This window comes from Motacilla alba, chromosome 6 (genome assembly GCF_015832195.1).
Source record: "Motacilla alba alba isolate MOTALB_02 chromosome 6, Motacilla_alba_V1.0_pri, whole genome shotgun sequence".
Lineage (NCBI taxonomy): Eukaryota > Metazoa > Chordata > Aves > Passeriformes > Motacillidae > Motacilla > Motacilla alba.
In genome coordinates, this window is record NC_052021.1 from 28,270,262 (window position 1) to 28,295,260 (window position 24,999).

At 42.8% G+C, this 24,999-nt stretch overlaps 1 protein-coding gene across 1 annotated transcript in view; it reads right to left on the reverse strand.

The window, feature by feature from the left end:
• The window catches only part of ABLIM1 (actin binding LIM protein 1), a 187,605-nt gene extending 165,639 nt beyond the window's left edge, over window positions 1-21,966 (reverse strand). Inside the window, exon 1 of the mRNA XM_038140698.1 lies at window positions 21,823-21,966. Coding sequence (XP_037996626.1) covers window positions 21,823-21,835 — 13 coding nt within the window. The 5' untranslated portion in view covers window positions 21,836-21,966. The remainder of the gene's footprint in view (window positions 1-21,822) is intronic.
• Window positions 21,967-24,999: the final 3,033 nt, after the last annotated feature.

Consider the following 24,999-nt stretch of genomic DNA (forward strand, 5'->3'; position numbering starts at 1 on the left):
CCTAAAATTGTGCCCACCATCTGAGGATGGCAAATAGCCTCCACACATCAGCTTCTACTTTCAGTTTTTGAGGAAAATACAGACAGATCAATAGATTGACAGATACTGATGCTCTAAGTGATTCTGGCTGCTTCACTAAAGATCAGCAGGAACATTAGTTTTACAATCAGGCAAAGTGCAGTTTTAATTCCACCTTGTGATCTGAATAAACCAAAGAAATTTATTGAAAATGCTGCACATACCTCTGATTTAAAGCAATCCCTGAAATATGCACAGCTCCATTTAGCTGCAACAAAGAGCCAACTACTCTGCCATGCAAAGAGAATTTTATTAACTTGATTCAGAGTCTGTCACTCACTTTCCAACATCTTACATGTACCTATAATATATGTCATGGTTAATCCATTTGATGGACTGTGTTTCTGCTCCTCTGATGAACTCTTGGCAATTCGCCTGCCAGTACACATCTTTTACAACAACCTCTAGGAGCCCAAATTAGCAAAAAGGCTTTATATAGCTTGCTTTATTAATAAATAAGTAAAGAAATAAAGGCTACAAACTGTTTCTCTGTTTCTGCTGTCTATTTAGGTTAGCAAGGCTGCAGGCACTGATCTTTCAGTGTGTAAATGGTGCTTGGTACAATGGCCATCATTCACCCCAGCCTTGCTGGGCTCCCCAGTGCTAATCTAATAATATAAAGGCTTATTTTAGAGCAGGATTCACCTTATTTATCAGTAGTTGCACAAAAGATAAGTATCTCCTCCACACTAAATCATCAAAGCTTTCTCTCCAATCAGCATTAAAAGCTACCCATAGACAATTTATCAGCCTTGTAATGTATCTTTTAGGATAAATGAAACTTTTTATCACCTTTTCTTCTTCCTCAAAAATGAAATCCTGCCACCTCACCAAAAAGGTATTATTCTTCCCCAATTTTCTGTAATGAGTTCTTAAATTCACATGGAAAACTTTTCATGTTAAGTATATTTCTGGTAATCAAAATCCAGCTCTTTAACAAAGCCTGCAATTATTAGTTTCATGACTAAAACTATTTCTCCCTTCAGCAACTGACATTTTCAGACTTTAATGCAGGGAATAAGAACATACCATACAGCAGTCTACAATAAAAAATTAGAACAAGGAGCAAAGGGAAAAGCATTTTATGTTTAATTCTCACTATCACTCTACAGCAAGTGGGAAAAAAAAACAATTGTAGGAATCAAGGCAAGGTTGGCAGCACATTTTTGGCCATGGCCAGTGGTCCCATGCTCTGCTCAGACAAAGCACTATCACAGAGCACAGCCAGACACAGGCTCTTGAGGTGGTCTGGCTGTAGAGGAAGATTCTGGGCAGCATTTTCACTCGGTGTGAACCTTCAGTGTCTTCACCTGCTGGGCAAGTGCTCTCTCATATCGCCCCCAAAGTCCCCATGACCTTGTGAGTCAGGGCTCCTTCAGGCGTAAAGTACAACTTCACCGCATGGGGCCTGAACTGGATGCAACCAAACAGGCCAAAAAGGGCAGTACTGAGTACTGAGAAAATCACTGCCTCTGTGGATCAGATTAGTGTCAAAGAAGGGACAATGGTTTGGAAACTCAGTTTTGTTTTTGGGGTTTTTTTTAATCTTGACCTTGGTCATGTTCATGTTAATAAAGTATGATTACTGTTTGGAAGGAAAGACATATCTAAAGCAATACATATCTAAAGATATATCTAAAGACATATCTAAAGCTGCAAATGAAGATAGCTCTGGATTACGAGAGGCTCGGGAAATGTAGCACCAGTTTTCTCCAATATCTTTTTGGAAGTCTGCACTTTAAGATCTACAAATATTACTGGGTTTGCAACAACAGACACCAGGGCCCTTCTAGCAGATACCACAGCGCCCTACAAGGCAGGAGGCCAGGTCACTTTTTTATTTTTATTTTTTACTTCAAATGCAGGTCATCTGTAGCATGATAAAGTACATCTTGGGGAATATTCCAAGCACAGGGCACTGCAAGAGCTTTTCCCACAGCAGACCAGGAAGGTCATTCCAGCCTCAGGTGTGCTCCCAGACAATGCAGACAGCTATTTTAGCCACAAGCCTGTCATGAAAAATCACTGGACACAAAACAAATTCTGCAGTGCCCTACTAATGAAACATAGCTCTCCCCCCTCCACAAGAATTCCATGGAAATCAGTTAATTAACAAATGAGGAAGAACATAATTACAAGATTGGAGGGTATCCTTATCCCTAAAAATATGTCAGCATAATTTATATACTGTTTCCTGTCACCACATACAAAGATCATGTCTTTAGTGGAGTTAGTTTAATTTAGAAGCTCAAAAATAATAATGTCTCACCTCTATTGACATTTCTAGAAGTTATTTTTGCCTTAAAACGTCACCATGTGGATCTGTGAGGCACATTACACATAACAGCTTGAGGCTTTTATCTGCCTAAACAACCAAATAATGGTGTTAGAAAAGTGTCTTTTCTGCTCCCAAGCATGTTCAGAAGCAAATCACACAAAGAGAAAGAGTGACCCAGTTCAGCAATGTAAATACATGTCACCTCACTGGCTTTCAAAGTGTAGCTGAAATAACGTTCAGCTGCTGCAGCCTGCACTTCAGACAGCAAAGTCCAGAAATATTCCCTGTGATTAACAGGACCAGATAAAGAGACAGTGTGCTGGTCTTGGCTGGGGTAGAGTTCTGACAGTCAGATCACTGCAGGGGTGAACTGACAGAGGTCACTCCATAGGCCAGGTTCTTATAGCTGAGGCTTTGCTAGGGAATCCTGTGGGCTGTATTTCAGGTGTCTGCATGGCTTCAAGCAGCAGGTCAGCAAGAGGCACTAAGGAAAGACTAATAACCTACAGTGAAATCAGCATCACCAGAGTGTGCAAACTAGTCCCAAAACCAGCCCAGAAATAATCCCCCTACATTTGCCTAAGAAAGCCACTCTGGATATCTTCAATTTATTTCTAACAGAATCTGTCTGCTTCACCTGTCCAAATGATTTTAAAATGTTATTAAAGCTGTATTAATTTAATTCATAGGGCCTTTTCCTTCCTTATAGCTGTACTGATGAGACAAAGATGACCTGCTTTTGCAGAGTTTGATGTGTTTCATGCTTATTCTTTGAGAACAAGCACCACAATGCCTTTGAAAACATGAGCACATGAGACCTAAACATGAGTCTGAGGATCCAGCAGCCCTCACATTGTGAAACAGCTGGAAAGGACTTTTCAGTCCTCAAAACCTTTCCATTTCTCTACAGCTGTTTATAATGAGAGTAAAGGAACACATCTCTCCAAACCAGCCTGGATGATTAATTAACTGATGCAACAGCAACGCTGCAGCTGCATTTGCCAAGTTATCATCCTCAGGACCATAATTAACACAGAGCAAGTTCCAGTGGGAATCAGGCTTGAATGACATCAGTGGTAACAATTAAAAGCTTCTGAAGTTTTTACGACACTGCATAGCAGCTTCTTCTCTGAGCCACCCTTCAGTTCTGCCAAATGCCTCTTGGAGGCAGCTAAGGCTCACTTTGTTCTCACTCGACTCCAGGATCATTCTGGCCAGCAAAAACCTCTGACCTAAGGTTTTGCTTCTGAAGTAACAGTGCCTTGATTATATTTCCCCTTTATCCCCACTTCTTTCATGTAAGCAATGAAAGCACAAGAGGAAAGTACACAACTGAAACAGGAATTGGGGCAAGTTTCTCCCTTCAGCTTGCCTTTTGGATTTTATTCTGGTGAATTCTGCAGTTCAGGAGGCAAGAAGCCATAAAGCTGTCTGACTATACTTAGCTTTTCCCCAGTACAGTTTTGGCTTTCTTCTGCCCTCTCTAAAACTTCATGGCTCCGAGCTGTGGATATTCACACCTCATGGCATAAAACCCAAGCACCAGACTGAAGCAGTTATAGTAACATAATGGATTTTAATGTTTTTGTCTTATCTAGCAGAGATAGACATTTCCACCCTTGATACACTGAACCAGTGTGCAAGATTTCCCAATTCCTTCCAGAGACATCAGTCTACCCACAGACAGCAGCTCCTAATGAGGCAACACAGTTCTCTCTCCTCTGAAACAAATGCAAAGAGAGGACATCCTTGATCTTTTATTGCCTAAGTGTTTCTAGTGCAATGATCTACTTGCAGCTGACATTTGAAATTTGAAGCTGCAGATGGGATTTGAAGGTCATCCAAACACAGCTTTAAACCTGCTCTATTTTGCTCCCTAACGTAGCCTCCATGCAAATCTCTGGTTGTAAGTTATCCTTAGTAGGTTCTTTTCCTCCAAGTTGATCATCTGTTATATCAATTTGTGACTGGGTGGATAAAAGCAAATATACTTTCACAGAGATTTTCCTAATTATGTCTCCATTTAAAGTAGCAAATGTGGAAAACTCAATTTTGTCTTTTGACTCACACTGTTCAAAGAAAACATAAAATTTATTTTCCCCTATAACCACATGAAACTTTGATATAAATAGATTTACATCATGAAATGTTGTGGTTAAATATCTGTTGTATCTTTTCAGGAAAGTGTGTTAGAGATACTGTGACATTCCCTAGGCTAAGAAGTGGACTTAAAAGAATTTGTATTTCTAATTCAGAAGTGTAGGTTTTTATACTTATCTACATTTGAGCAAAAAGGCTACCTATGTGTTTGGATAAAAAACTGACTACAGTCCCATGCAAAGGATCAGCCCAGATCTGTATGGCACTTCAATCCTACTTAAGCCTGTTTGAAATATCATTAACATTCTTCTTACACAAATAAGACAACACTACTCTGGATTAGGTAAGGGGAGAAGTGCTTAGTGTGCTGCACTAAAGGACACAGAAGGAACAACACAGCATTACTAGGTCATGCTATCACCTGTGCTTTCTACCCTCCTTGGACACACCAGCCTCTTCTTATACAGCCTCTCCCATACCATGGCACCTGCCCTCATAGATCATGCTAAGCACTGGAACCAGGAATGTTGAGCCCCAGAGCAGGAGAGAAGCTGCAGCATTGAGGAGAGGCTGAGTTGGCCTGCACTTAGCAGTGGAGCATCACAGAACCAGGGTCAGATCTGACTGGCATCAGTGGCAACACAGACAAAACTTCCTAGCTGTGCTGCTCTGAATGCCATTAAACACGCTCTCAATGACTTGCTATAAAGACCTATTTATGTTAAATTACATACTTGCTCAGTAAAACACAAATTCAGGCTCACTCATCCCAAAAATCTAGTGATGCAAGCCACTTCACACAGCAAACTCCAGCATGAATTTAAACCATGAGAGTAAATGCTGCCAGACAAGGCCTTGAGCCACCTCATTTGTGCCACATCCTCTGCAGGCAGCTCTGTTCATGGACAGGCTTGACACCTCACACTCAGAGGAAAAGGCCAACTTACAGGTGACAACAGATGGCCATGACAGGGAGAGGCCATGCTCAAAATGTGTTCCATGACTGCTGTCTCAAATAATTTTCATTCTCCAACTTAGTGATTTCAAGGCATTTGCCATTATCCAGTCTGACAACACCATTTGTGACGGTACATGTAAGCCTCAGGAAATGCCTGCTGACCAGATACTTGACAATGGATTTCTCTTACAGTAGCACAAGTTTCACCATGTTTTCTCACTGATTTGTATGTGAACTACCTCTGGGATTCTCCACCTCCCATAATTTGCACTTCTTAACACTTCTCCCAGAGCAAATCTGAAAATCTTGGAAATACCAGGGAGGTGGCTTTGCAGAACAGCTTCTGCAATGTCCCTGAACATTTCTCAGAGCAGTTGAAAAGGGAAGTTGTTCTGCAGCTCCTGACCCCACCATATGGCAGTGGTTAAACTCAGCCCTCAGATCATCTGCACAGTAATAGAAGCACCTGTGTCAAGTCAAGAATGGCTCTTCTGGACTTCAGGAAAGGCAGAAAACCACAATGAGCAATCATTTTAATTATTAAAGAATCTGGTCACCAAATGAGGGTATGTTGATTTAACAAAGTTCCTTTACTGTATTGTGCATTAAAATCATTCATCCTCAAAGCTCTGTAAAATGGACCAACACAGCTGTTTGTGAGCAGCTGTCTTCAGCAGGGAAACCAAAAGGCCAAGAGGAAAGAAAGTCACCAGGTGTTAGCTAAACTATGTGTTAACAAAATCAAGGCAACACCTAACACTATGGACATTTATAATCCTGCTGGTATTCATTCTGTACAGCTATGCCACACATGGAGAAAATGTTCAGTGACAGGCTGGACAGCACACTGGGCAGCAATTTGCAAGAATGAAACCAAGAAGGATAGAGGAATTCTGAGATTAACCTCAGGGGCTTGTCTAAAACCGTATCAAAGGCATAACCATGGAAGCAGTAGCTATACCCAAACTCCTATGGAGCCTGGGAAATAACAGCAATTCAGTCATGGTGACTGGGATTTCAGCTCAGCCTATTCACCAAAACACACAGGTTTTTGCTGGCAATTGAGCCACTGTGACTTCCTTGAACTGTTCCCCAAACTACCCCAATTAAAGATGTTATGTCATGTGACATATGCCAAGCTACAATCACACCCCTGATGTGTAGACAGCAGCAGCAGAAGGCTTTGATTCCTGCATACTGGACTTCAGCAACAGAAATGCAGCTCACACTCCTGTAAATGGCACCATTCCCAGTCTCCTAATCAGACTCTGTCTTCAAGAAAGCCTGATGGTCTCTTTCTGGTTCTATCAAAACCCTCATGGGGACAACTTATTAGAGGTAAAGCACTGTGAAAGTAATGGTCTGCATACATGGAGATACAACTGAAACACAGCACCGAGCTCAAATGGTTCAGCCCAACTCAAAATGGAGAACACAAGATTCTCTGGAGTCAGCAGATTGCAGACACAAGGCCATCACAGCCTTGCTCCACGAGGTACAAAAAGCACTTACGGGCTGTTCATGTGACCCACAGAAAAGCTGAACATCACATTCATGGAAGGAGGAAATCTCACCAATAATAATGTAGTGGAATACACACTTTTGCCCAGAAGTGTGTTGACAGCCTCATTTTCAAGGAACAAAAGGTACTGTTACACAAGGAGACTTGTCCACTGTATCTAATGCCACCCCCTGTAAGCAGGACACAAAGTCAACTCACAAGCCAACAGTGAATCAATCAACCACCTAATACCACTGTACTCACTAACTTCTGGTTTTGGAGCCATCCCTTCTGTAAAAGCTGGGGCAGAGGAACACAGTGCTTGGGGAGATTTCTAGGGAATAACATGCAGCCTAAAAGTATAGGCTGTATCAGCACTAGCTCTGGGCCATTTGCAGGTCCCAAGTGCCCTACAGAGCATTAGCAAGAGAAAAATACTTATGATTTGGTTTAACCAGGATAGAAACAAAACTGGAAATCGACTGGTGTGCATCAATTTAACCCAGAGGTCTCAGGCATCTTCACACCAAGCTCCCTCAGTGCTGAGAAAACACCAAGGCATTTCTCAGAAACCTGCATAGCAAACAGCCACTTGATTGACCCAGGACAACCCTGATGTAACTTTGCTAATTCCACTGTGCCTACTTTAGAGCTGGATCTGTCCCCTAGATGCTGCATTGCTCCACTTCACACAGCTAACGTGTGTGACTAAAGCTCTGCTCAGCTCCAGATGGCCAAACGTCAAAGAAATTGAAAAACAGCGATTGCCAAATCTCTGCTGGAAAAATATATATATATATATACATACAGAAGAAGTCAAAGAGGGATCATGAATTCAACATCTGAAAACCTAGCGCAATGTGCTGTCCTCTATTTTGTAGCTCAAGGTATTTACCTTGTAAAAGGTAATGAAAAGATGCAAAGGTCATGAATACCTGCAATGAATCCCTCCTCCTGGCTACTGAACAGCATCTCAGTTCTCTTCACCCTGCTGACAGTGTTTATGTACTCCAAGACAAAAAGCCATCATGCTCTAGATTAGGGGTAAGACCTCCATGCCCCTACTGGCACACAAGCAATTCCAAAGGAGTATTAAACCTAAATAACAATTGTATTCAGATACTCCATGTTCTTTAAAGAAGATAAGGCGTGACTACAAAGCAAACTATGCACTACACAAAAAAAAGGGTTGTCTGTGGTTTAGTCAACTGGATAAAAGCATCTCTATGCAATTTGGGGAGTTCCTCATGGTTTTTAGCAGTTTTCCAGTATGCCAGGATGGCAAGAGAATTCATTGGAGCTACTCAGTTCAGTGCAGTGTTTAGCCTGGAGAGAGGAAAGGAGAGAGGGAGGAAGGGACAGCAATATTTTGATTAATATACAGAAATGGAACTCATTCAGAGTAGGATCAATTTCCAAGTTTTATACAACTTCTCTTCTCTGCACTAACCTACATCTGACATCAGTCATAACACTCCAGAAACAGCTTAAAGTAATTTTCACACCTTCCTTCTAGGACATCATGTCCTAGATCAGATAAAGCAGATTCTATATGAAATACAGATTTTACCTAGCCTCCTGTAACTGCCAGGATGAATGATTCCCCAAAGATCACAATGCCCACTGTCATTCTTTCAAATAGGGGAATGCTTATTCAGCTTCATGTAGATTATGAATCACTGTATACAATTAACATTAGTTTAAACATGCCAAAGTATAACTACCTTCAATATCAGCTGAATTTTGTAATAACTATATATTCCTGACGCTTTCTGTTCTGCTCATACATATAACAAATGTGCAAACCCCCTTCTTTTGAAGAATCCAAAACAGGGGTTCAGACTAAACACACCTGAACAAGACTGCCTGTCCCTTAGCACAGAACCCTGTGTGGTAACAGGGTGCTGGGTTTGGCTGGGGTAAAATTCATTTCCTCATGGTACCTAGCAGGAGACCACGCTTAGGATTTGGTCTGGAAGCTGTGCTGACAACAGAGAGATGCTTTCATTACTGCTGAGCAGTGCCTACACAGAGTCAAGGCCTTTTCTGCTCCTCACCCCACCAGTGAGCAGCCTGGGGGTGCACAAGGAGCTGGGAGGGGACACAGCCAGGACAGCTGAGCCCACCATGTTCAGTACAGAAAATTGAGGAAGGAGAAGGGAGGGGCAGATGTTTGGCGCGATGGTGGGACACCGTCCCAAGTCACCACTGTGCATGACAGAGCCCTGCTTCCCTGGGGATGGCTGAACACCTGCCTGCCCAGGGGAAGCACTGAATAATTCCTTGATTTGCTGAGCTTGTGTGTGTGGCTTTTGCTTTCCCTATTAAACTGTCTTTATCTCAACCCACGAGTTTTCTCACTCTCTCTCTTCCGACTCTCTCCCCATCCCACTCGGAAGGCAGTGAGGGAATGGCTGGGTGGGGATGAGCTGGGGCTAAACCACAGCAATTACAAACTGCCAGTGGTGAAACGGCCTTAAAAAGGCTGTGTGCCTCGTCCTGCCTCCAGGCACCTGTCCCTGCAACCAGTCCTATGCTCAGTATCTTCCTCTGCTTCATACCACACCCAAAATCTGACCAATTCTGGCACAAATCTGGAATTATTCTGCTGGCCTCCAGTTATTCCAGATTTACACAACCAAACAGAATAGTTTGTCTTCCAAGAGCTCCACCACCAAAAATTAGTTTTTGCCATTATATTCTTTGCCTATAAAATAAACATTGCGGTTGCTAAACAGTCGTTCAGGCAAGAAACAGATCAGAAATCAAAGACATGTTGGTTACGTTTTGTAACACTCAGGAAAGATCAAATTGCTGTGTCTGCCTCACCCTCTGATACTGCAGAATATGCTCAAGTGTAAGCACAGTACTGCTGGACATTTTCAGAATGGGAAAATAACCATTTTAGAAAGCTTTTAACTTCCAGATCCTAGTGGAAAATGAATTTGATACTAAACATTTGTGATCCCAAGACCAACTCTTAAGAATAGAATGTTACAAAACCCATAAATACTGGTGGTGAATACTGTTGGACAGAATGAAAAGATGAATTCAAGATTTCCTACTGGATTATTCTGCATTACAGAAATTAAGGAGGGTGGGGCAGAAAATTAAACTTAATAGAGTCCAAAGACTATTTCAGTCCATGATGAGTATTGTTTCTGGAATTCAATCTGGGCAAGAAACATCAATTTATGTTTTACTAAGGACTCCACACTTTAAAGAAATTCTGAGTAGGCACAGTAATACGAACTATAAATGCAGCAGTGCTCTCCCATCGTGGTGCCAAAACATTAGTTTTTATCCCAGAATTTGGAAAAATCTCAGACAAACAACATTTGTTGCTGGAAATCAGAAAATGAGAACACACTAAGTAAACTGAGCTTTCCAGCCAGCATGAAGGAAGACTGTTAAATTTGTAACTGTTAATAACATTACTGGTGTTTAGGCAGCAGCAGTGATTCCTGTGGACCTCATTTTCTCTTCCTGCTATTTTTTCTGTCTCCCCAATTTCATTTACATGAAGTATATTTTGTAAACTACTAAACTGTATTTTGAAAAACTACTGTTACACTCATGGAAACACTTTTGATCAGTTTTTCCTGCAGGTGTGGGTGCCTTTAGACAAGTCAGAAATCCAAAGTACACAGTAATTAACCCATTCCCAGAGAGTTAACACAGGACATCTGTTGGCATATTTTCTAATTTCTTTACATGCCTCAGCTGATGGGATTTCCTCACTGCCCTAGGAAAACTCTTCATTCTTCTGCCTGAAACAGCAACTTGCAGTGCAATGAAAGCTTTAGTAGAAAAAAGAAAAAAAATCGGTATGTATTCAAATTCAAGAAGAATTCAATTAATTTACTTTTAAGTAAACCCTGTAATTCAGGAGGATAGAAACACACCAGGGCTGGAGCTGTTGAGTCTCACTTAAGATTAGCCTTTGCTAGGAAACATGGCAACATGGCACCTAGGTTAGTTTTATATTTTTCCCCCAAAAGTCATATGCTTGCACACGTGTTCCCCACTCCCTTTCCAGGCCCTATGCTTGTGTGATACTGCTAGAGAAGCATAACTTCATAAACCTAATTGCTTAAAAATAGGATCTGGCAGAGCACCAGCTCCTAGATCAGTCTGTGAAGCGTTCAGAGGTTTCAGGCAGCAGAGAATTTTACCTCAGGCTATTACATTCTAATACTTCCCTCCACTCCCTTCAGAAAATCACTAAAATATTTGCAGCAATTCCAAGGACAGTTGCTCCAGCACACACTCCCCTTGACAGACTGCTAGGCTACTTGGGGGGCCCAAAAAATAAAGAAATAAAAACAAAAAAGCTTTTTGACACCAGAGCACTTACAACTCCTTTCTGTAACTCTCTAAATGTTTTCTATTCCCATTTCTTTTAAACTTTTTTAGATTCAGGGCCATTCTGTCCGTGTCAGTTCTGCTTCTGTACCAGCTCAAAGAAGGATTTCCACACACACTCTCTTGCTTTAAATATGTTTATTTTGCTCACCATTCTCAGGTGAACTCTTCCACTCTCCACAGCTCATGAGATCTCCTTCACCCACTGCTCTCATGGCTTCTCAGCCTCCAGAGGAAAGGGTAGGAAGCAAATTTAGTAAGGGTAGAAGGCTCAATCTTGACCTGCTTCCTTGGAAAACTGAGTCGTAATCTAATAGCAACATACAAATCTCGCTAGATCTGTAAATTTGGAGGAAAGGTTCAGCTATGGAAGCTGAGTATCACAGAAAAAACATTTCCTGTAACTCCACTAATCTTTCAGGCAGAGAAATTTTGTGCAACCGAGCATGAACTATTCTCCTCCCCTCCCTCAAATGGCTGCACAGGTGGCTCCAGTTTCTTTAGCTGCTCTCCACACAGACTCCCACTGGGTCTGTGTGTGCACTGTCCCTGGGCATACACACAGCCACCAACAGCATCTCTGCTGGGGATACCCCTTCCCTGCACTGCCAGCCACTGCACCCCTTACTTCTGCCTGGCTGCTCCTGACCTACCCTCTCCTCTCCCAGCCATTCCCTTGGGCACCAGCACCAACAACCTTTACTAAAAATACCTCCTGAGCATCATAAATAGCAAGATGGTAGGATTCTTAATCCCCCTTCAGGCACGTAGTCTTTTTGCTTTTGACAAATATGGAGTGGCAACAATGGGCAGAGAATAAAATGCATCTCACAGTACTGGTCTGTTTGGCCTGTGCCTTGCAGAAAGGAAAAATGAGGACTCCCGGTATCCACAAATGCTGTCAGCAGAGGACAAGAGAAAAAGGGGAAGATTGCTATTGCAAGAAGTCACAAAGTCTCCCAAACTTAAATTTTGAACATTTTTAACTCAATAGGATATATTGGCTAAACCACAAGACCGGTGTTCCTAAAGAAAACCTCAGATCTGCAGAGCACCTGCGTCAAGCAGGGAGCCAGTCAGCAGGAAAACTCAAAGGAAGGGAAAGGCTGGCTCTTGCCCTGCTGAACTTTTGTACCACCACAAGCTGTACAGAACAAGCCAAATGCACAGTGCCAGGCCAGCCTGGCAGAAGGAAGGGCAAGATCCAGCCCTTTCATGCCACCTGACTCTTGAAACACTTAGACAAATGCTACCTGAACCTCTCCACATCCCTGCCACACAGATTTGAAAAACCCCTGCACTTCCTAAGGACTGAGGTCATGCTCTATTTGGAAATAAAAAATATGTTAAAGAATCTAAAATCAACTGTCATTTGAGTTTCAGTTTTCCTTATTGAATCTTTTGGGGTAGAAATCCAAAAGTTCCAAAGAAAGTCTGCAAGCTATGTTGACACCTGTAATTCCAAATATTCAAAAATCCTGACATACAATAAAAAATTCTAGATGGCTTTTTTTGGTTTTTTTACCGTCTCCTACAAGTTTTATAATACTAAAGCTAGAAAATTTTGCCCTTTCCAGCTGCAGCTCTAAAGCAAGGGCGTCACAAGTGCTGTTTCCTGCATAAACATGTAGGAAAATATTTACTATGTTGCAAACATGAAAACAAACACGGTATCACTGTGGCCACTATAATACATTCACAGACACTGGCAATTTAAAAAATTTCAATGGCATTTTCAGAAAGATAGAAATAAAGACAAGGGTACTAGAATTTCATTGCAAATTAATCAAATCACATATGAACATAACTGGTTAACCAGAACCTTTTTCTTTGAAACACAAGACTCCAAATGTGCACTGCACATCTAAGTACACAAAAGTTTTGTCATTCATCCCAAATATTAAAACATCTGGCAACAGAAAATAGAAAAAAGTATTTATAGACATTTTTGGACAGAGATTACTTCAGGTCAAGTCCGAAAGCATCCTTAAGCTGCAATCATCAAAATCTTTTATCAGTGATTTTGGATTTAGCTAGTGTTACTAAGAGAGGAATATAACATAGGCTTTTTATAGCAGCTGCCAATTCAACAATGATCAAAGTTTTATTATTCTTCCTTAGATCAAAGTCTGGACTGAGTAATTTTGGGATTATCTTCAGCTCATAAAGTAGAATAAACAGTTTTGGATAACCACATTATTATATAACAATACAGTCTTCTTGCAGTAAGTTTTGCTCTTATTTACATATGCCACAAGTTTGTAATGGATTGGATTATCATTGAATTATTTTATTGGCTTATGAGGACAACAAAAGAGAAATTTCTACAGCAGCAGCAGAAGTCCATAGAAACATTCAAATGGTGTCTTGTGCATCTACATTCATATGCAGAGGACATTCATGAGAAGAGGTGAAACCAAGATTAGGAAAGTAAGACTGGGCATACTTCCAGTGGGAGGTAATAGGTTTTACACCTCTGCTCATTATAAACCATTCAAGACATCTGGAGATCTCCTCTTGTGGGACAGAGGCATTCACACACACCTTGGCACAGCCTGTCCACACCCTTCCAGCTGGGATAAGGAACGTCTTAGGTAGAGAAAATCAGGATACTCACATTGTGTTGGCTTTCATTAGCAGGCATAAAATATTGCTACATGGATAATACTCAGCACAATTATTTTTGCAACTAAATGTAATTGTAAAGGCACTTAGATTTGAGTTTCACTCAAGTGTGCTTTCAGTCAAGAGAAATAATGGTTCTCATTCTGAGAAAACCATTGATTTCCACACTGTCTGTAGACCACAGGCTCATCTGTGTTCCTGTTCCACTGAACAACGTGTTTACTGTTATCTTCAGTGACACAGCCAGTCCTAAGTTCATTTCTTCTTTTACACCCTAATTCTATGAAAGTCATTCATCTTTCACAGTCTTTCTGGTAGTCAGCTCTCCCACAGATGCTGATTAAGAGAAGTGGCATCCCAGGACACCAGAAAAAGCCATTACTCTGGCATAAACTGTTTTACAGGTTCTGTAAGCAGGGCCAAGACTTAGAGCTGGAACATCTTTTTCAGATTTGTTGTTATTACAGGCTCTTAGCTACATTTCTTTATCATTAACTAGGTTTCAGCTCTTATATAACCTGGTTGTCTCCCAGACTCTCTAATGCCAAAAATAAACTGAAAGCTTTCATCACAAGTTAAAAGGAAACTGTAATTTGAACAGCAGTTTTGCTGACTTCTGTGTTGATCAAAGATGCCTCATGCGAGCCTGATGTAATAGAAACAAAATCAGATTTATAATAACAGTAATTAAAGCAGAATCCTTTCACTGAGTGAAATCTCAGAGTCCTTACTTGTATAAGACTTATACTGGAGGAACTGAGAGCTCATTTATTAAGCTGAGGTACCAGTTACAGCAAAGGGAATGACAACTACTCAAAAAATGATGCAAAAACTGCTTAAGCTTCACACTTTTTATTAAAACATGTCCATCTCCATGACATCACATGACCTGTTTTGCCATTCACAGAAACAGAATAAAATATATTTATTAGTAAGGAAGCAGTAAACCAGAACATCTTATCATGCCCTCCCTGCAGAGCCCTCTGTGCCGAGACCATCCCTCTGACTGACCTCCAAAAGGATCATTTCTTAGTGCCATGGCAATAAGGAGGTTACCAGGAAAAAAGCATGCAAGAAATAGAAAAAAACACTGTTGGCTTCATCAATGAACAGTACCACATACTGCAGTCACCAGCATGCTCCAAGGAGAGCTAAGCACAGGTCTAAAGGCTTTGTGAGTCTGAACCTCACAATTTGCTGGCCGGCTTGGACTGGTTTTCTTGTACCAGCCTCTCAGATGAAACTGCAAGTACACCACAGGGGATAAAAATACCTTTTGCCTCACCTTTGAGAACATCATCTTCTCGACGTTTCACACTTCTGTTCAGAGTGCCCTCAGTCACAGCTGCCCAGAGCAGGCATCTCTCCATGGACTTCTCCCTGCAATCCTACCAGCACAGCAGGAAAAGGCCAGCAGCCACCTCTCTGGAGGCAGAGGGCATACTGGTGCCACAAAACACTCTGGCTCATCACACTTTTTCACAAACCAGTCTTTTTTATAATTATGAGACCTTCTTCCACTTCAAAACGTGGCATTCAGAGGAGCAGAGTAATAGTTTTCAACATGAAGTGCGTATGATTTGTTCTATCCATGAAGAAATAACTCCAAAAATGTGTAAGCTGGCCACAATGCACAGCAGCACAGAAGCCATCACAGGCTGCAGAACCCACACAAGAACTTGGGCAGGCAGTCAGAGGTAGCTCCTATTCAGCTCTCACTGAAGCTCTGCACTTTAACTCGAATATGTGCACCTGAACAGCAGGCACTGCACTGTGGATGTGGCTGCATTTCATCAGTTACATGGAGCAAAGTGATTCACCAAAGCCCTAATTCTGGGTTAAATTCTGGATTGCAAACAGAAAAAGAAGGATGTAAAACAACCCCATCACACCGATGTACCTTGTTGAAGCCTGTCTGGCCCAACCTTGTTTACAAACTAAGGACTTCTCTCCACAACATATGGGATTCTTATTTGGGCGTGAACTTCTGAAAATTTATTTATTTCCGAAAATATGACATGATAAAGGCTGAGCATTTAAAAAATGCATGTCTCACACTTTTTCTCTGCCATTGCTGTATCATGTTTAGGAGTTTTCTTTAGGTTTTAATGAGGAACAACACCTAATTATGAAGATATGTTTCCCTAAACAATATGTGGTAAAAAAATTTAAGGCTACTTGCTGGTATCAGAACTCACAGGCAAAAGTCTGCTTTCCACAGTGTGACTCTGCCTTAGCACTGCAAAACTAAGAAATACTACACCAGTCACATGAACTAGCCATGTGCAGTTTTCATCTTCAATTACTAACAGATTAGATTAAAAAATAATCTGAAACATTCAATTCAAACCTATTAAAAGAAAAAATAGAGATCTCCATCTTGTTTTCAGAGACTGTGAAATGCATGAGGTTCTGGTGTTCTTCACCAAAAGCAATTTTGCTGCTTTTCCTTCCATAAGCTGATGCTTATTTTCCTTCTTTGCAATTCCTTTCAAAACCATGCATCTAAAATAGACTCTACCTCATTGTCCCAGTTTCCTCTTGTTGTTGCCATTAGTCTATGCAACTTTTTCCATGCATTCAGGACTAATTTTCATTAATCTCAAAGCACAGACTAAGCTTTGTTGAGGGGGGAAAAAAATGGGACAAGGCATCAAACCTTAAAAACAGCTTAAAAGAGATACTGCTGTTTAAATCAGATACCTCTGTAAAATATTCTTCCTTCCCAGTGAAACAAAAGCTCTACCAGGCCTAAAGATTCAGGTGCAGCTACTGGTTCTCATGTACAGACACGCACAGCTTTCAGTGATTTAACAATCCAGGAGCTACTTAAGCCATTAAATTGAGGTTCAGACCCTAAAATGAGTACTGAAAAAAGCATAAGTCATTACATGTATTTAGAAGAAATAAACAGAAATTACAGACAGAAATAAGTAACAGTACCAAATCAGCACAGAAGAAATTCAGGGCAAAAGCTGAGGAGAGAAAAGCTCTCAGAGCCAGTTCCAAATTCTGCCCTGCACAGGTATTATGAGTAGGAAACAGCTGTGTTGGCAGGGCTGCACACACAGCCTGCCTCAGGTAGGGCTGCAGAGCCCCAGAGCCTGCCAAGAACATGCTCCTTCAGGCTATGGAGACTTGTAGCAGGGAAAATGGGGACAATCACTAGGACTGGAAGCATTGAAACTACAATACTTGACTACCATAAGCATGCTAAAACTCCCAGCTACTAAAATGGAGGAAATGTGCAGCCAGCTCCCACTGCCCCACTCTCCAAATCACCCACCCTGAGAGCGTTTGGTAACAGCCATGAAATAGTCACATCACGAATTAGGGACATCATGACATGCCTGAAAGAAATACCTCTGACAACAAGCAGAAAAACACAGCACTAGATTTCAGAAAAGGATTCAGCAGCCACCTCTTCAGTGGCTGGTTCCTTTAGATAAGAGCAATATTACTCTGAAAATCACAGACTGTAATAAAACATTGACCAGAAGCTCCCAGCAGCAAGTTTTCAAATCACTCAGCATAGACTTCAATCAAAACCATTGCTGCCAGCAACAGCAGCCATGTCTACAGCCATCTGAGGAAATTTGGAAAAGAAAAATAAGGACTCTTAATGGTAAGAACTCAAGATTTAGTCTGCAAATTTCTCATTGAAAAATTGATGATTTTGTCACACAGAAGTTCCCAACTGTGAAATAGATCAACCAAGAAACGTGCAGTGTCCAGGAAGAAAGAATTGCTATCAGAGCACAACATAATGAGTTGAAGCTTCTCATCTGCTGTTAGAACTCAATTATCAACTTGTGTAAGAACAAATTAGGAGCCTGAGAAGACACCCAGAAGGCAGAAATTCCCCTGTTCTGACCTGACCCTCAGACTCAGGAAAAAAAAAAAAAAAAAAAAAGCCCAGGACTTGTCTCACCTGTAAAATGAGGACTCTCTCTCACTATGGTCATGGTGATTTATTTGTCTGAAATGAGTAGTCTTTGATCTACATTTGTCAAAAAATCATAAAGGAAAAGACAAGGATTGTAGTATAAAATAAATTCTTAAACTAAACAACTCTACTTTGACTACTGAGCAGGCTAGAAACTGCATCTGCCTTCTCTACAATACCCACATTAACAGCATCAGGGTAGCACACTCCAACTTGCTAAAACTGGACATCAATAATATTTCTTCAACACTGGCCTCTGTCAAAATTCAGTGACTTTTTCACAAAAAACACCACACCAATATTGATAAACCTCCTATTTCACATGTCTTTGTTTTCCTGAAGTAGTTGCTACTGGAGTAAGTACATCTCATGCTAATTCTTTCAACATTTAGGGAAAAAATTAGCAAAGATCATTGTATTTGATCACATCACACACTCCAATTTGTGCCTGTTTTCTCTAGCATAACTGAAGATTATAGTAGTTAAAAATAGCCAGTTTTCCATTAACTTAGACCTTCATGATAACAAGCAGTTTTGACAGTTTTTAAGCAGTGTGAGATAACATGCACAAGTAGGTCACAGTTATACTTGGCTTTAGAAAAATGTCTTTCATCCAGGGAATTTACAGCTCTTTGCAAACAAGCCCTTAGGTAAGCAACAATCTATAAGGCTTATTCCAACACCCAAATTCACTCATGTATGAGTCCTAACAGCAACTACTTAACAACAGCTGAAAGTAGAATATTAAGCCTTTTGCAAACTGCAAAACTAAAAAGCCTGAGTGACGTCAATGGCAGCTCTCCACTGATCCCAACAGGCTGTAGAGCAGGACATGAAAGTGCCCTGGGAAGGATTCCAACTTGACAGGGAAGAGAAAAGTGATTTTTCAAAGTTTGTTTCAGCTCCTAGTTCAGTCATAAGATTTCCAAAATGATTATTTGTTCAAGCTTCTGGGAATACTTGTCTGTGCTGCTTCATCTGGCATTTGGTCAGCACATCTGCTAAAGCCATACTACAAGGAAAGTGGTGGAAGAATGTTAGAGACCTTCCATTTACATAACAACAGGAGCTGAGAGACAGGTGTGAAGGACTGCAACAACAAGGTCTGTGAAGAGTGGAAGGAAAAAAGGAAGGTTTCAGAAAATTCATCTTAAAGCACAGGTGAGACATTACTCTTCACAGCAGCCCCTCTGAAAAACTTAGGTACCATTATTTCCATTGCACAAGTAGGGAGGCATAAAACTCTTTAATCCAGAGTTCTATTTAAGGCAAAATTACATGAATTTGTATTATTAGTTATAATTTATGTATTGATTTATAATGTGTCAGAATTTCAGTGACTACATGGGTAGTTTTGGTTAAATAACAACAAAGAACTAGAGCAGGAAAGTTAAAAGGAATGGTCCAAAAGTCACGAGGTACTGCTGGATTTGAGGAGTTTCTTCTGTCATCTGTTGCAGTCAGTTCACTACACCATGCTGCCTCCTGGAGCAAAAGAGATGAATAGAGAGCTGCACAGATTGAACACTGGTAATACTGTGAGGATTTTTACTACCCCTTGAATACCCTCTGCAGTTTAGTAAGAAAAATGTCACGGGTGAATGTTTAACCCTTTTGCTATGCTAGTTATGCTTGGTTTATAATCAACAAGCAGACAGCTCCAAGTGCATGATGTATTCAGAATAATAATGATCACCTTTGGACATCTACCACTACGTAAAATATTAACAATCAATATTCGCTGAGCTTGCAGACCATAATGATAGTGTGGCTTTAATGTGACTGCATATGCATGAGGTAATCTGCCTTCATGAAGCACAGGGTCCCTATCTGGCATTTAAACAAAGCCCTAACCCCATAAACACTCACTTGTGCTACATTCTCATGAGTAACCTCATGAAGACCTGTCATATCACTTAAATGTGTAAAAGTAAGTTTCTATGTTGACTTTTAACAGCAGTAGTGTTTAAAATTATTAATAATGACAGTGGTCTATAATGTTTTACACACAAACAGCCTTTGGTCAGCACTGAATAAATCTATTTGTTTACCCAGACTCACACATTTTCCTCATAAATCTACTTGTTTAACTTTAAGAAGATATATTGATGGAAATTAATATCTTCATCTGTTTCCTGAATCTTATTCACTACTTCCCTAAAGACCTATGGACTGTCTTTCTCTCTCTCTCTCTCTCTCTCTCTCTCTCTCTCTCTCCAATTAATTACTCTGAAAAAACGAGATGGCACGAGAGGGACTGAGAAAGAATTCACTTTCCTTCTCCAGGCAGCTCTCCAGTAGAATTAAGCAGGCATCAAACATCATGTGTTGTGCAGATGAATGGGAAAGAGGGACAGTGGGGGGAGGAAAAGGAAAGATGGCCAGTGGAAATGTTCCCTGGCTTCCCATTCTGTATGGTTCAGTTTTTGTGAGTCATCTGCAAAGCTGAAATTGCAAAGTCTTTATGTCACTTTTTCAAATCCAGGTATCCCTTCAATACTAATCTGCTCCAGGTTATAAAGCTTTGCTGGGTGTTCCCCACAAGTACTAATGCAGCCTTAGCACAGCACTGATGCTCATATGCTTAGTGTTCTTCCAGAAATGGATTCTTTAGAGACCAATATAGTCCATTTCTCCCTACAGCAAGAAATCTACTGTTCCATGAAGAATTATGCCACTCTAACACCATTTATTATTTATATCTAAAATGGGTGTGATGCTTTAGGAGTACGGTCATAGCCACAAAGTGCCGACAACCCTTAAGGAGTCACACCATGTCTTCAATGAGCATGAAGCTCCCTTGGATGTCAACAGCAATCCAAGCAGATGAAAGAACTGGTCCATGCTGAGCAGTATTCATGAAGATGCAGAGATCAAAGTAGAAACAAATAAGATGCACCCTTACATCCGGGGGGTTGTCAATTTGTAATATATATATTTTTATAAAGTATTTGTTTAAAGCCAGAGATAGCCAGGGAGTGGTTTCACTTGACATTAATGTGCAGATAATTATCTGTCTTCAGGAGATGCTTACAAGTATTTCTGCTTTGTTATGACAACATTCAGAAAATGCTTAACTAAAGTTAAGCATTGTCTCCAGTCCTTTAATTTCTACTGAGTATAATAAAAACCCTAAAGCATCAGTCTTTGTGCCACACCTGTGCCAGTTTCTCATATTGGAAGCATAACTTTGGGACAAGATGAGATCTGCAATCAATGAGGCTGATCAGTTCATCTCCAGCCCAGCATGGACAAACACACAGCCAGAGTTTTCACACAAATGTACACAAATTACAAAGGCTATTCAAGTTTAAGCCATAATGTTAAAAAATGCAAATCTGAAGTAAAACTCAAAACGTTAATTTCAAACCAGATGCAAATGTCCATCAGAGGTACAAAGCGACGATTGGATTTACCACCACACCCTACCAGGAGCACTTGCGTTACCAATGACAGGTCAAGCCGGATGCCTCACTGCGCTCATCAGACACCCAGTTCCAATCCGTTACCGTTCCTTGGGCAGCAACACCCGCCGAGGTCTGACCCTACGCCCACCCTCACCACCGTGCTCCTTTCTCTGCACACATCCATACATTCCCACCGTCACTGAACGCGTACCGAGCCGCCGCACTTCCCCGTGCCCCTACAGCCGCGCCCGGGCGCCGGGGAAGGCGGAACGGGATCGCCTGCCCGGCCGGCAGGTGCGGCGGGTGCCCGGCCCCGGAGGATGCTCTGCGGCGTCCAGCCCCGCTGCAGCCCGCCCCGGAGCCCCCCGCACGGCCCAGCTGCAGAACGGCACCGGGCAGGCGACGGCCGGCGGGGGATCATCCCTGGCCGCCCCCAGCCCCGAAATCGCCGGCGCAGCCTCGGGGTGCGGGGCACCGCAGCGCGGCCGGGCGGCAAGGTCAGCGCGGCTCCGCCGCCCGCGGGGACGCGAGCCCGGCGCTGCCCCGGCGCGGCAGAGAACCCACCTCTGGCAGACATGGCTCAGCCTCGGGCTCGGCAGCGGCGGAACTGCCGCTGCTGCTGTTGTTGCTGCTGCTGCTGCTGCTGCTGCTGCTGCTGCTGCTGCTGCGGCGGCGGCGGCAGCGCACGGCCCGCACCGCCCTGCGCCCTCCGCGCCGCGGCGGCCGATGCGGGGGGCGGCGGCCGATGCTGGGCCGGGCCGGGGCGGGCGGGTCCGCGCCGCCGCCGCGCTCCCTCCCTGCCCTGCCCTGCCCTGCTCCGCTCTGCCCGGCCCGCCGCGGTGCGGGGCGGCGCCGGGGGCGGGAGCGCGGCTGCCGGCGCGGTGTGTGCGGGCTGTGTGTGTGCAGGTCTGTGTGTGTGTGCGGGTCTGTGTGTGTGCGCGGCTCTGGCTCTGGCTGTGCGTGTGCCGGCGCGGTGTGTGCGGGTCTGGCTCTGTGTGTGTGTGCGGCTCTGGCTGTGCGTGTGCCGGCGCGGTGTGTGCGGGTCTGGCTCTGTGTGTGTGTGCGGCTCTGGCTGTGCCTGTGCCGGCGCGGTGTGTGCGGGCTGTGTGTGTGCGGCTCTGGCTGTGCGGAGCGGCCGCGGGGCGGGGCGGCGCCGGCGGAGCCACCGCGGCCGCAGCCGCTGCCGGGCGCGGTGACTGCGCGGGGAGCGGCGCTCGGGCGCGGCGGGGCGAGGTGCGGGGCGCGGTGCCGCAGAGGGCGACAGTCGGGGACAGTCGGGGACAACCGCGCCGCCGGCAAAAGCCACGAACGCCAAGCGGAGCAGCGCGGCAGAGCTCCAGCTCCTCGGAGTGCTGGATAGGCGTGTCTGCTCACTGACGGCGCCGGGCGACAGCAGCTCCGCTCGTTCGGGACCTGGCGCTGAAGTCTGTGGCACTACTTGAAATTCACGCACCGAACAGCAAAGACATACCCGCGTAACTGTATGTAAATTGTATATAAACACAGAATTTCTAGTAATGTTGTCTGAAAAGCAATCATGGCATTAACACACAGAAAAGAGCATTCAGCTTTCTCCTGGCCCATTAATAAAAATACTAAGCGACCAAATGCAACGTACCAGAAAAACAAGATCAGTATCTGGTGGACACCTTCACCCAGCCTCCAGCCTACTGAAGCCATAGCACACTAAAAAGAAAACCCCTACGCCACCAGATTATTAGATGGTGGCAAGAGTTAAGCAAATCAACAATCTAGTTTGTCAAGAACGACAGGTTAGAAGACCACATCAGAATAGTGCAGTTAAAACATTAGAGCAGACTTTTATCAATTTCAGAATGGGCAACTATGAACTAAAAAACAGAAAGCCCAATCTGTGATGTTCTGCAAGGAGCCAACATGCAAACTGAATGACAGGAAAGACTGAATCACACTCCTCCACTCTGATCTACCATGCACTACACATCTTCATACTAGCAAGAAGCCTACACAATTTTTCTATCAAAAAACCCCACAATTACCGGAATCATATCTAAGAGAGGTGGTAAAGATTGCATTAGCCCGTGGCCACAGGTCAGGAATGGATGCTAGTAAGTGTACAATGGATTCTCACTGCTGTCTGCAAGTGCAGCCCAGCCCGTGCCTCTGGCACTGCTCACCTTCCCCCTCATGCCAGCCAAGCAGGGAAGGCATTTGTGTAGGGAAGCATGGAAGCAGCACTCACATGCCCCCTCCTCAGCGGATACAGGCACAAAAAATGAATTGGTGCATCTGTTTGCCTGAATTTGTGCTCATGCTCACACGCTGCCAAGACTTTCAGCCACATCCATCTCTGTTTGCCATGGATTACCCCAGTGTTCCATACACTTCAATCATATTCCTCATATCATTCTGTTGTCCTCCCCCTTGCAAATATTTCTGAATCTGGCAACAGGAATAAAATAAATCTAAAGTTTTTCTTCTCTCTCTCGAAACTCTTATGGCATTATCCTTAGCTGGTGATCTGACATCCTTTGAAAAACAATTCTTTTCCCTTCTCTTTTTTTCTGAGATTAGAAGAATTTTCCACTTGCAAATAACTCAAAATTTCTTTCTTGTCCAGAAGAGGCAAGGTTTTCCTCAGTCAATGTAGTATGACAGCATTTTGTGGTTTTAATTAAGTCATTTCCTATTCACTTCCTCAGTGAGTTTCTGACTAGCACTATCACAGGTTCTCCCATGTGGTACTTAATAGATGGCTTTAAAAAGAAGGTTCAGGAACATGCAGAAATTAGCTTTTTAATTAAGAACTTCCTTTCTTTATACTGCTAGGAAGTAGGAAGGGAAAGGCATTTGTACCTTGGGATTCTATAGAACACAAAGAGTTTATTCCATTCATTGTGTAAACTCTCTGTGGCAGAGAAGTTGAACAGACATGTTGGCCAGAGAATACTAAAATGGGTCACATACAGCACTCATTTCTTAAAGTGAGCTTTTTAGCTAGGTTTCTTGAGGACCTGAGGCTGATGGAGTTTTATTTTCCTGTCTGTCCCCTCCATCAAGTCACCGCAAGAATTTTCAGATTTGGATATGGAGAATTTCAATTCAGGTTGACTAAAAGGTATAATTCAGAACAAGTTCTACATCCCTATGAGTTTTGTAGTAATTAGGACTTAAGAAGAAAAATTAAAATAAAGGAGAAAAGCTGCAGTGGAGACAGTAACCAGTTCTTGAGGCCATGTCTTTATTAGCGACAAGTACCAGTTGGGCAATCTGCATGTGGGCAGCTAAATCAGCTCCTGAGGTTGCTGTCTGAGATCCTCCCAGTATCTAGGGAATGTGGAAGGAAGCTGAAGAGGGTGGAAAAGGAAAGTACGGAGAAGTGAGGCACCATTGTTAATATTTTACAGGTGAAGTTGAGTCAGAGAAGATGGACAAGCCAATCCAAGGTTTGCTCACTCTCCTATGCACTGCCTCTTCTCTTAGCCCAGCCCCTGTGCTCCTGCTTCCCTCACTGCAGTGCTGGCTTGAGCCCCGTGGAACTACTTTAGCTCATTAATTAACAAAGACTGGTTCACTTTCTGTATGCAAACTCCCTACGTTTGCTGTCTGAACCAAAGGCCCAGATAAACACTGGAACATGACTGAAGGCAAGTGCAGAACTGCACAGCCAGGAAGGCTGAGGAACCATTAGAGGCAACAGAGCAGATCCTTTTTAGCAGCAGCAGCTGTTGAGCTGTTTGATTGAACCATTTCCTGACTACT